Raw genomic sequence first — 12,266 nt, forward strand, 5'->3', positions numbered from 1 at the left:
GTCACCCCTGAGGGTATACGACTAGAACACTCCCTCAGATTGGGGTTCAAAGTCTCGAACAACGAAGCCGAATACGAAGCCATGCTGGCCGGGTTAAGGGCAATATTACATCTGGGCGCAAAGGACGTAGAGATCTACTCTGACTTTCGACTGGTTGTTTATCAGATCACTGGGGACTTCGAAACTCGGGACCCCAGAATGAAAGCTTATCTCAGTACGGCAAAGCAGATTATCGGTCAGTTTGGAACGGTAAAGATATCCCAGGTAGCCCGGTCACAAAATAAGCACGCTGACTCTCTTGCCACGTTAGCCTCATCGGCTACCGAGGATACGCCGAGGCTCATCACGGTAGAACTTGTAAGGGAGCCAAGCATCCATGCGAAGAATGTTCCCGATCAAGCCGGAGTAGAGATTGTGCAGGTGGCAGTGGCTGGTCCAAGTTGGATGAGCCCGATCATAGACTTCCTTACCGAAGATAAAGTTCCGGAGAATGAGGCCGAGGCCAACAAGATTCGACGAATGGCTCCCAGATACTGGCTGTCTTCAGACCGAAAACTGTACCGAAGATCCTTCGCAGGCCCTTACCTCTTGTGCCTACATCCAGAAAGAATCAAAGAACTTCTGACCGAGCTACATGAGGGAGTGTGCGGCGGGTATGCCGGGGGGCGATCTTTAGCACACAGAGCAATGACACAGGGGTTTTGGTGGCCACAGATGCAGAAGGATGCCGCCGAATACATTCGAAGTTGCGAATAGTGTCAAAAGCACGCCCCAATGATCCATCAGCTTGCAGGACAGCTAAATCCTGTCAGCAGCCCGTGGCCATTTGCACAATGGGGGCTTGATATCCTTGGGCCTTTCCCCCGGGCAACGGGGAACCGCCATTTTGTATTGGTGGCTGTAGATTACTTCACAAAGTGGGCTGAAGCTGAAGCCTTGGCTAATATCCGGGATTCTGACGTGAAAAAGTTTGTATGGAAAAACATAGTTACACGGTTTGGGGTGCTGAATTCGCTAGTATCAGACAATGGGCTGCAGTTCGACAGCAATGCTTTCCGGAGCTTTTGTAGTAAGCTTGGCATCAAAAACAAGTATTCAACCCCGGCATACCCACAAAGCAACGGCCAAGCTGAAGCGGTAAACAAGACTATCTTGAACGGGCTCAAAAGAAGGTTGGACGGAGCAAAGGGAAGATGGGCGGAAGAGCTACCCAGTGTATTATGGGCATACCGCACGACCCCTAGGAGATCCACGGGTGAAACCCCGTTCTCCCTGACATACGGCTCGGAAGCAGTCATACCAACCGAGGTGAGCTTATGCAGTGCACGGGTCGCCGGGTTTGACCCCATACAGAACGCCGACCTGATGATGGAGCATTTGGATTGGCTAGAAGAATGCAGGGAGGCTGCGACCATACGTCTTGCCGAGTATCAACAGAAGCTGGCCCAAAGGTACAACCGAAATGTAAAGAGCAGGGAGTTCATTGCCGGGGAACTAGTATTAAGAAGGGTAGTGGGGAACATGCGGGACTTGACTGCAGGGAAGCTCGCTCAGAGTTGGGAAGGACCATACAGAGTCACAGCTATTGCGGGTGCAGGGGCCTACTACTTGGAAGACCTTGACGAGAGGCCACTGCCCCGACCATGGAACGCCAACAACTTGAAGAAGTTCTACGCATAATCATCGGTGTAAGCCATTACTTGTATCCCATTGAAATTAAGAGCATGATGAATCCTTTTGTATAAGCTATTTTTCATTCCTTAGCCGTACGCCGGAAGAATCACCATCATATCTCAAAGGACAGAAGCCTGACTCTCGGTTCGATCACTATCGCCGAGCAGGCGGAAACCTACAAATAATAATCTAAGGACAGAAACCTGATCCTCGGCTCGATCACTATCGCCGAGCAGGTGGAAACCTACAGATAAGTCTCTAAGGACAGAAGCCTGACCCTCGGTTCGATCACTATCGCCGAGCAGGCGGAAACCTACAAATAATAATCTAAGGACAGAAACCTGATCCTCGGCTCGATCACTATCGCCGAGCAGGTGGAAACCTACAGATAAGTCTCTAAGGACAGAAGCCTGACCCTCGGTTCGATCACTATCGCCGAGCAGGTGGAAACCTACAGATAAGTCTCTAAGGACAGAAGCCTGACCCTCGGTTCGATCACTATCGCCGAGCAGGCGGAAACCTACAAATAATAATCTAAGGACAGAAACCTGATCCTCGGCTCGATCACTATCGCCGAGCAGGTGGAAACGTGCAGATAAGTCTCTAAGGACAGAAGCCTGACCCTCGGTTCGATCACTATCGCCGAGCAGGCGGAAACCTACAAATAATAATCTAAGGATAGAAACCTGATCCTCGGCTCGATCACTATCGCCGAGCAGGTGGAAACCTACAGATAAGTCTCTAAGGACAGAAGCCTGACCCTCGGTTCGATCACTATCGCCGAGCAGGCGGAAACCTACAAATAATAATCTAAGGACAGAAACCTGATCCTCGGCTCGATCACTATCGCCGAGCAGGTGGAAACGTGCAGATAAGTCTCTAAGGACAGAAGCCTGACCCTCGGTTCGATCACTATCGCCGAGCAGGCGGAAACCTACAAATAATAATCTAAGGATAGAAACCTGATCCTCGGCTCGATCACTATCGCCGAGCAGGTGGAAACCTACAAATAATTCTCTAAGTACGAAAACCTGACACTCGGCTCGATTCCCGGTTCAGCCAAAGCCTAACCCGACCCTTTTTCAAATACTAAGTCAAAAAGCGCTCTCAAAATACACTAAGCGCCGCGTAAATGGTTCTCGGGGGTACTATTACATTAAGCAGCCATAGCACTGGCGTGGTTCAAGCAAAACACGAACAGAGATAATTTCATTCGACAAATTCAAACGGAAAAAGAAAACGGACTTCTAATTAAAGTAGAGCAATTGTTCGGTCACCACATCCCGGTGACATAGGCAAATAAAACCAACAAAATAAAACAAATGTTCGGTCACCGCATCCCGGTGACGTGAGCAAGTAAAACTAATAAAATAAAAATGAGCAAGCAAGATAAAAGCAAAATTAGCGGGGAGGTTGGTTCGGCGGTATCACTTCCTGCTGGCCGGCCAAAGAAAAAGGCGGGGCCTCACCGAGAAGCTCCTGCACAGTCGGGATACTGGTGACTTCCATTTCCTCAGGCTCGGCGTGAGCATCGATTTGCTCAACCAGCTCCCTCATACTGGCTGTCTCTTCCTCGTCAATCGCCACCGGGGTACCCTGAGCAGCAGGGGCGGGGCTCGGGAATGGGATTTGGCCGGGGTCTCTCAGATGCGAATCCTCAGGAACACCCATTGCCTGAAGGGCGGCAAACCACCCGGCCTCAAAGCCCATATTCCTAGCCCGAGCAACCACCGGCTCTACAGAGTTTTCGGCATCAGCAAAGCCGACATCATACCATTTCTGCTCCGCGGCTGCCAAGCCTGCCCTAAGGTCAGCTATCTCCTCGGCATTGGAGGTGTTAAGGCTGATAGCTTGGGCTAGCTTAAGCTCCGTCTCATTCTGCTGGGTTAGGAGCTCCGCACACCTTTTCTCGGCAAGGGACCGGTTCTTCTCGGCAACTGCAGCCTTTTTCTCAGCAGACTCGGCGGCCTTCAGTTTTTCCTTAGCCGTTTTCACCGCCGCCTCGCGCGCCTCCTTCTCGCGCTCGCTCTCCTCAGCAAGCTCCCGTGCCCGAGCAGCCACAATGTGGGCCATTTGAGCAGCCTAGCAAGGACAAAAGTTAGAAAAAAGGCAAAAGGAAACCTGTATGAAGAACTAGATAGACAAAAAAATTACCGCAATGGCGTGCCACTCTAACCGGCGCCCTACGGACTCCTCGGATCCATCCTCGAAAGCATGCACATCCTCGGGAAGTTGGAGAGCTTCGGCCAAAGATTGGGCAATACGGCCGCCCTCGCCTTTATCCCACATCCGAATGCAGGCGGTTGACGGCAATGGTTTGCCGTCCAGAAGGATCTTCGGCTCCCACGCAGGAGCCACTTGGGAGGAGGACGCGCCCCCCGTGCCGGCTTCAGTCGGCGGCTCACGGATAACAATACCACCTGTTGGACGGGGAGGAGTCTGGGCAGCGACCTCGCCCGGGCAAGTGGAAGGTTGATCGGTGACCTTTTGCTTCTTCCGGGCACGTCCGGCCTGCGGTGGGGGTGAAGGCTGCGGCACTTGACCCCGGCCCTCGGGAGGAGGGGGCTGATTGGATTGTCTGGCACCGGGCACAAACCGTTCTACCGACAGCACTTTTCTAGATACCATCTTTCCCTTAGGCCGGGCAGCTCTAGCTAAAAGGGCGGCCGCTTCTATCACTTGTTGTTGGTTCACGGCGGCCGGATTCTCGGGGATTGGCTGCTCTTGCGCTTGGCCTTGCTGCACGGCTTCGTGGGCTAACTCCCTGATGCGCCGGGATGCTTTTTCCGCGGATTCGTCTCTCAAAGGGGCTAGCTCGTCTGCGCGAGTAACCCGCCGGCCAAATTCCCTCGCTTCCCCGGTTGTAAGACTCGGCGGTAAAAAGTTCACGTACCGAACGTCTATATACGACAGCAGGGGGCTGTCAACTATCAGGGCCTGCTTGAACGGCTGCCAAGTAGAATAAACCGGCTCCACACCGAGGATCAAATGCGAAGCCCGGAGTTGCCCGTCCCAATGCACGTATATCTCAGAGCGGAGGACGAAGTTTAAGTCTTTGGCGTGGACGACTCTGAGGTCCTGCACAAACACTTTGCCGTCTGCAAAAGATCAAATGACGCATTAGTCTCTAATCATAAAAATTCTTTTTACCGAGAGGAAGAAAATGAGAGGCGAAAGAAAGCAGTTATATGAAGGGGATGGAACGAACCCACTTCACGCGGCGTAAGGGGGCAAGGAAACTCCCCGGCAAACCAATTGCCGCTCACCCTAACGAACTCATTGGCGGAGTTCCTGTTCGAATCAGGTAGGCATGATATCAGCCGTACCCGTGCATCCCTTGTCTTTAGGTAATAACCGGTGGCTTTGCTCCCACAGAGCCTATACATTTGGTTAATGTCATGGTGGTCTAACTGTAAGTTAAAGGTGTGGTTCAACTTACTGACGCAACTAACTACCCGGTAAAAGTTGGGGGGAAGTTGGTCCGGGCACAGCCCGTAGTAAGTGAGTGTGTTTATTAAGAGGGGATCCACGGGGAACCTGACCCCACCTTCTAGAATGGACATCAAAGGAAAGAAGGCTATACCATGCCCTCGGTGGAGTTCAATATCGCTCTCATGGCAGTAGGCCACATCCACGTCATTGGGAATGTTAAATTTACTCCTAAAGGTGGCCAAAGCAGCCGGGGACTCTAGGAGGTAAGAGTAACCCATCTATAACGCCTAAAAATACGAAAGTAAACTCAAAGAAATGAAAGTTGAAAGGAAAAGGAAGGGGAAGAAAAACTTACTTTGGGTTCTAAGGAGGAAAAGAACACTGGGTAAGCAAGCGCACAGAAATGTGGTCGGCAGAGAAAAAGAGCTCTAAAGATTGGCAGAGGAAAAATGGGATGCTGTTCAGAGGGAGGTTATTTATAGAGGAAAGAAAAATGAATGGAGGAAGAAGAAGCGTCTGAATCAAGCATTAAATGGGCGCGGTCTACGAGCAGTCCAACGAACGCCAAGCATAACCAATCCGCACGTCGCTTCGGTTCTCGAACCGTCAGGCAATAATGACGACTGCGCCTGGCGCCGCGAAACGGCGCGTCTTTTGAGATGAATATTAAATGAGAAATGACGGTCAGAAGTCCCAGGCTAAAAGACTCCCGAGGTCAAAAGGTCCCATGCTGCTCCTTGATTCTTCTCGATGACCGAGTATGAATCAAGGGGGGGCTATTGTACGGCACCGAGACCTTAGGCCCATAACAGACCCCGGGCCCTGCCCCAATTGTACAGTGCGGTGATCCCAGGCCCATACAGGCCCTGGGCCTTGTCTCGTACTGGCTTTGGCCACAGGCCCAGCCGAAAGGTCCAGTCGTCCTACGCCATTCCCGGGGATTCATAAATAACAAACAGGTGTAGGGTATTAAGTTCCAAGGTGGGCTCGGTCAAACGTTCCCGGTCATGTACATGAGTCATTCCCGGGAAAATGTGGTATGCACGGGAGACGGTGCTGCCGAGCATTATCGGTCCAGATGGAATCAAGTTCCAAGATCATAAATGCAGCACCGCCCTCTCACCTAAACATCCACTTAAATCAAATGATATTGGACCTTCAATGGCACAAACGGTGGCTGTAATCATGATCTTCCCACTAACCTTGGCTATAAATAGAAGAAAGATGGGAGAAGAAAGGGGATTTTTTTTTTGGGAGAGAAAAGAGGGAAAGAGTGAACATCAAACTGGGCGTTGCTTTGAGTCTCTGCCGAGAACGACCCATAGTAGGAAATCTTCAAGCCCACTACAAATAGATTGTGAGCCCATAATAATCCAAGGCCCATAGGCCTCGTACTTGGTTCTTACAGCTACTGTAATATTTTCACCATAAATTTTAAGTAACAGATTGTTATTAGTTAATATTGGTTAGTAAAAAAATAATTTCAGTTGTGAGTTCAAATTAGAACTAGTAACAACTTTCCACATAAATTTTGTTGTGAAAATATTGCGAAAAATGTTGTGAACGTAAAACTTCTCATAATAAATTTTACACAGTAATTTGTTATTGGTTCTCATTTGAACCTACTAATGACATTATTATTTTTCTTATCTACCATTAACAACTTGTCATATAGACTTTATTGTGAAATTTTTGTAAAAATGTTTTGTCCATAATTTGCATTAAGAGAGATAATTAAAACAAAAAATTCACTTATATATATCTTGTCCTTTTTGGTAATTTATAACTCAAACCTCCACTTTTATAAGTACTAGTCAAACACTCAGCTTTTTCAAAAAGCACTTTTTAACAGTTTTTACCAAACACTTAGCTTTTTAAAAATGCACATTTTCATTATGTACTTTTTGAAAACTCCACTTTTTTATTATGCACTTTTACAAAAAGCTGGACCAAACTCACCCTTAGGCTATTTGGCAGCTTTTTGAACCATTAAACTTAAATGATAACTATGAAAAATCTTATAGTTTAGCGGGTTGACACCTTCTAGTATTTTTAACTGTCAAATTATCAACCAAGAAAAAAAAAGTTTAAATGGTTACTAAAGTTTAAAGTGAAGGCTAGGATCATGAGGTTGTTTTGGATTAATCCATTTTGATAGAGAAAGAACGGAAGAATAAAATTTTTAGGAGATTGAAAATTTTACACTTTTAAACTACCACAAACATAGTAAAATATATTAATAAAATGTTGAACATTTGAAAAGAGTATAATATTTTTAAAAATATTTTTTTATTTATTAAAATTTTGGACTTTAATTAAAATTTTTACTTTGCAAGAGAGATAGACAAGGCATTCTATCGGTCAAGAAAAGTTTTTTTTTTTTTTTTTTTTTAAATTCTAAGTAAGAGGCCTTAGTTTTTTATTACAGTATTATTTTTGTGCAATACTATAAGACAAATTCTAATGGTTGAGCCAAGTAGTTGCAGTTGTAGCAGGGAGTGGAGGATCAAGAGGAAGAGTGAGAGTTTGTTGAGTGGTGGGGGTTATAGGTGAGAATAGGGGGTTTTATAGTTAAGGCCATGAAAGCAGAACAAGGGGTTGAGGTATTGGGAAGAAGTGAGACACATGGGATGGGAAGGGAGTGTGAAGAGTGGGGTGGGGGATCCTAGAGAGAATGAATCATGGATTATTGTGATGGAGAAAGTGTTGGTGGAATGTGCCTTTGTTGAGGGTAGACAAAAGGAGGTGGGTGTAAATATTGCCAAGCTCTTTTGAAACACATCAAGGACATGGCTGCTGCTACTTTCCCCTCTCTCTCTCTCATTTATCTAAAATGCAAAAAGACCCTAAGGTTTGATTGAGTAGCAAACTAATCCCATGTTCTATCAATTTTGTATTGTTGAGTAGCAAACTATTATTATTATTATTCAGTAATTATAATGGGAGGGGGACTCAAATCTTGGAGGTCTTAAAAATACCAAGAGGTTCTTCGTTGAACCCATCTATTTAATGTGCTCGACACATGACCATTATATGTCAAATAAATAAATAAAATATATATATATATATATATATTTAAAACCGCCAAAATGTATATATAGTTAACAAAATTAAGGTCGAGGGGTGAATTTGGACAAATCTCAAAGCTCAAGGCTCTTATTGATAGCATAAGGGTCAGTTTGCAACTAATCCAAACAAGAGGGAGTCTTCCCCAATGGTGATTGGATGGGAGATACCAAAAATGTGTGAGTTATTTTTACACTCTGTTTGTTTTGCTAGAAAACCTTCTATAAAGATAGTTTTCCACATTTTCCAGTGTTTGGTAACATAAAAAAAAATAAATAAATAAATAAAAAATAAAAAAATAAAAATAAAAAAATTGGTCAACGAAAAACTATTTTTGGTCAACAGAAAACTCTTATAAAAATAAGGCTTATTTTTTATAGATTGTTTCCAAAAAAAAAAAAAAATTTGGAAAACAATCTCTCTCTCATGCAGTGCACAATTCCTATAAATATTATCTTCTTCTGACTCAGGAAACAATATTTTCTTTCGCTCATTCAGTCTTTCTCACAATAAACTCTCTCATTTCTTCTCTTCCGCTCTGTTTGTTTCAGTATTAACGTTTTCTAAAAAATGATTTATTTTCCAAAAAGCATTTTCTAGAAAACCGTCTCATTTTCCAGTGTTTGGTAACGACCTTGAAAATGAGCTTAAAAATGTTTTCTAGTGTTTGGTATGCAATTTTTTTTTTAAAATATTTCCTATATAATTTAAAACATGTGTATTATGTAAACCAACTAATGTAATCATTATAAATAAAAAAAAACCAAGAATGAATTTGGTTTTCGTACTAAAATTTTGACAATAGATACAATCAAAATTAATTAGTTGCCAAATTTTCATGATCTCTACCACTCATCTTGCTCATATATATGGACAATAATGTTCGTACGTATGTACGTACACACACATATATATCAATCATTTGTCTATATATATATATATATATAAATTTGATAGGGGAATACATTTTCAATAAGTATAAATAATAATAACTTTTAATTGTCTACTTTTTTTGTTGGTATACAAATTGTCTACTATGATTAACCACAAGTCTTCAATATTACTCTAAATTATGTATTTACAAAATGTATTTGCATATTATATCATCACTGCATAGTATCTGCCAACAAATGCAATTCCCCTAAACAATTATTATTCATTATATAATAATATTATTAGTTCATGGTAAAGATTGTCCATGTAAAAGCAATTTAGAGCCATATAGGTACTATGTTTAAAATTTTCATCTTTTACTTCATTCATTCTTTCTTCTTCTTCTTTTATTTATTTATTTATTTATTTATTTTGCACTTTATATACAAAAAAGAAGTAACTTCTGCCTGGAATCCATCAAACCTAAAAATTCTTAGAGAAAAAGAAAAATCAAGCTTGAAAATCAAAGCAAATAATTGGGATTTTGGTAGAGAGGAATGAAATAATTATCGCTGCAAAGGAAAGATAGAAAAAGCAAAAGGAAGAGAGAACAAAAGTGAGAAAGCTTACCATAAGAGAGAAGGCACCAAAAATTTATGTTTCTCATGGTTACAGATGAAGATAATATTTATAGGATATGCAACGCGTGAGAGAGAGATTGTTTTCCAAAAAAATTTTTTGGAAAACAACCTATAGAAAATAAGACTTATTTTTATTAGGGTTTTCCGTTGATTAAAGATAGTTTTCCATTGACCAGTTTTTTTTTTTTTTTTTTTTTTTTTTTTTTTTTTTGTGCTACCAAACATTGGAAAATGTAAAAAACTATCTTTACAGAAGGTTTTCCAGCTAAACAAACAGAGTGTTCACTTTGTTTTTTCTCTTCTCACACCCTCACTATCACCCCCTCTGGCCTCTTCTCTTCCCACAGATTTTTCTCTCTATATTCCTCCTCTTTTTTCTCCCTATTTCTTCTCCTCTCTATAACACCATTTTTTAATAAGGTTTTTTTTTTTTTTTTCCTCATAGATCCGTCAACAATTCTATAACAATTTTTGGTATTTATCAAACTATTTGGCCTATGTGGCATTTTGAACTATTTAAAATGGAACTTATAGGTATAATGGTTGTGGGGTCCAATAATTTGTGGCCCTGGCCCATTTTTACATTAGGGCCCAAGGCCCGAGCCGAGGAAGGGTATAGCCGAGGATAGGTAATAAAAGTCCAAATAGTCTTGAGACACAGCCGAGGATGATTCTGTCATCGGCATATCCGAGGTCCCCCCTGGAAGGAAGGGCAAAAAAGGTATAGGAACAGTTTGGGAAAAAATCTAAAAATATCTATGTTAATAGAGAAGGAGATGCCGGATAGTATAACGACCAAGGACAAAGGGAAAGCTGCCATTACTGCCATTCAATACTCTGCACCTGACAGAGCCATACTCTTCAGTTTTTACAACCACCCCCAACCACTCTAGGTATGGGCTGACAGGACAAGTCTTAAGTCCTAGGAAATTGAGCTTATACGTAGACGCTGATGGGAGGATAAATGCCCGTATAAAAGGATAAGAGAGGCAGTGTGAGAGAGTGGGAGGGGGCGACTCGTCCTCCCAGCTATGGTGTCCTAGAAATGAGGAGAATAAGAAGAGCATAGAGCTCCCCAGACTCCTCAGATGAGATTCACTGACCAGTGCCAACCCAAACGACCGTTCGGTGACCAAGACCTAGCCTTTCAAACCCACGCTCTACAAATGATATTGTTTGGGCCTTTTTACGTGCGAATCCAATATTATTTTGGGTCATTACGAATTGAGTCCTTACAATTGGCGCCGTCTGTGGGAAAGGCTTGTGTCTTGGCACAGGTTGTGGGTTGAGACAATCCCTCACATCATTTCCAACAGCCGGAGGTAGTGTTCTAGCAAAAAGTTCCACTAGGGGCTACGTTTCTTCACTAGGGGCTGCGCTTCGTAGCGTCAGCAACACGGATGGTTCTAGGGGCTTGGCCAAGGAGCTAATCCCCCTAAACCGAGGTCCCACGCCATAGCCGAGGGGTTAATTCCCCCAACTACTTAAATATCAAGTTTTTGACAGAACCAAGGTATTGCATGGTCCTCGGACTCAAACCTATGGGGAAACCAACTACTTAAATATCAAGTTTTGGACAGAACCAAGGTATTGCATGGTCCTCAGACTCAAACCTATGGGGAAGCCAACTACTTAAAAATCAAGTTTTTGACAGAACCAAGGTATTGCATGGTCCTCGGACTCAAACCTATGGGAAAACCAACTACTTAAAAATCAAGTTTTGGACAGAACCAAGGTATTGCATGATCCTCGGACTCAAACTTATGGGGAAACCAACTACTTAAATATCAAGTTTTGGACAGAACTAAGGTATTGCATGGTCCTCGGACTCAAACCTACGGAAAAGTCAGCTACTTAAGAAGAATTCTAAGTCGCTCAGTCCTCGGACCAAATACCAGAAAAGGTTAAGGCTGTGAAAGTTATTAGGAAGATAGCGAAACGCCTTATTACTCAGCGACTTGCAGGGGCTGTTCATTTTGGGTTATATATCCTCGGATGATTACTTCCTACACAGCATCGAGCATTCAACCATCATCTCGTTCAAGTTTGGGGTATACAACCCATTTTCAGGTCAGTCTTATTGTACACGATACCTCTAATAAGTTCATAATAACATCTTTTTTCTTGGTAAGGGATTTCGGCCCTAAGTATTGTTTTCTCAGGTCGGCGTTATTATGCCAGACAGCTCTAATAAGCTCATCATAAGATCTTTTTCTTTTCTTCTTAGTAAGGATTTCTACCCTAAGTATCATTTTTTCAAATCGGCATTATTATGCCGGATAGTTTCAATAAGCACAGAGCAAGGTCTTTTTATTAACTGGGATTTCGGCCCTAAGCATCGTTCAGAGTATAAAAATAAAAAAAGAAGTCACAAGGTAGTACGTCTATTCACGACATAACCATTTTAAAAAAGAAGGGATAGAATATACGAAATAAAGCAATAATGACTTTTATTAATATAAAGAGGTATTACAGCGTACAATGAAGGGCTTAAACAATCCTATATAGAAAACGAATTACAAAAACAATAAAAAACAAAACAAACAAACAGCCAAAAGTCTTTTTAAGCTCTGCTCCCAA

The 12,266-nt window shown here is 43.1% G+C and overlaps 1 protein-coding gene across 1 annotated transcript; it reads right to left on the reverse strand.

The window, feature by feature from the left end:
• Nucleotides 1–2,857: 2,857 nt before the first annotated feature.
• Nucleotides 2,858–5,384, reverse strand: LOC115990309. The gene is made up of 3 exons (XM_031114152.1): nt 5,333–5,384; nt 3,829–4,772; nt 2,858–3,756 (listed from the first exon to the last, which is right to left on the reverse strand). Exons 1-3 carry the CDS (start codon nt 5,382–5,384, stop codon nt 3,076–3,078), a joined length of 1,677 nt encoding a protein of 558 aa, XP_030970012.1. The 3' UTR covers nt 2,858–3,075.
• Nucleotides 5,385–12,266: the final 6,882 nt, after the last annotated feature.

The sequence above is a fragment of the Quercus lobata genome, chromosome 5, assembly GCF_001633185.2.
Source record: "Quercus lobata isolate SW786 chromosome 5, ValleyOak3.0 Primary Assembly, whole genome shotgun sequence".
Lineage (NCBI taxonomy): Eukaryota > Viridiplantae > Streptophyta > Magnoliopsida > Fagales > Fagaceae > Quercus > Quercus lobata.

Excerpts from the sequence above, each read along its gene's own strand:
- LOC115990309 (XM_031114152.1), bottom strand. The coding sequence starts at position 5,384 with ATGGGTTACTCTTACCTCCTAGAGTCCCCGGCTGCTTTGGCCACCTTT. Across the intron at positions 4,773-5,332 it reads TGCTTTGGCCACCTTTAGGA|ACGGCAAAGTGTTTGTGCAG; the intron begins GTAAATTTAACA and ends GATCTTTTGCAG. Across the intron at positions 3,757-3,828 it reads TAGAGTGGCACGCCATTGCG|GCTGCTCAAATGGCCCACAT; the intron begins GTAATTTTTTTG and ends TGTCCTTGCTAG.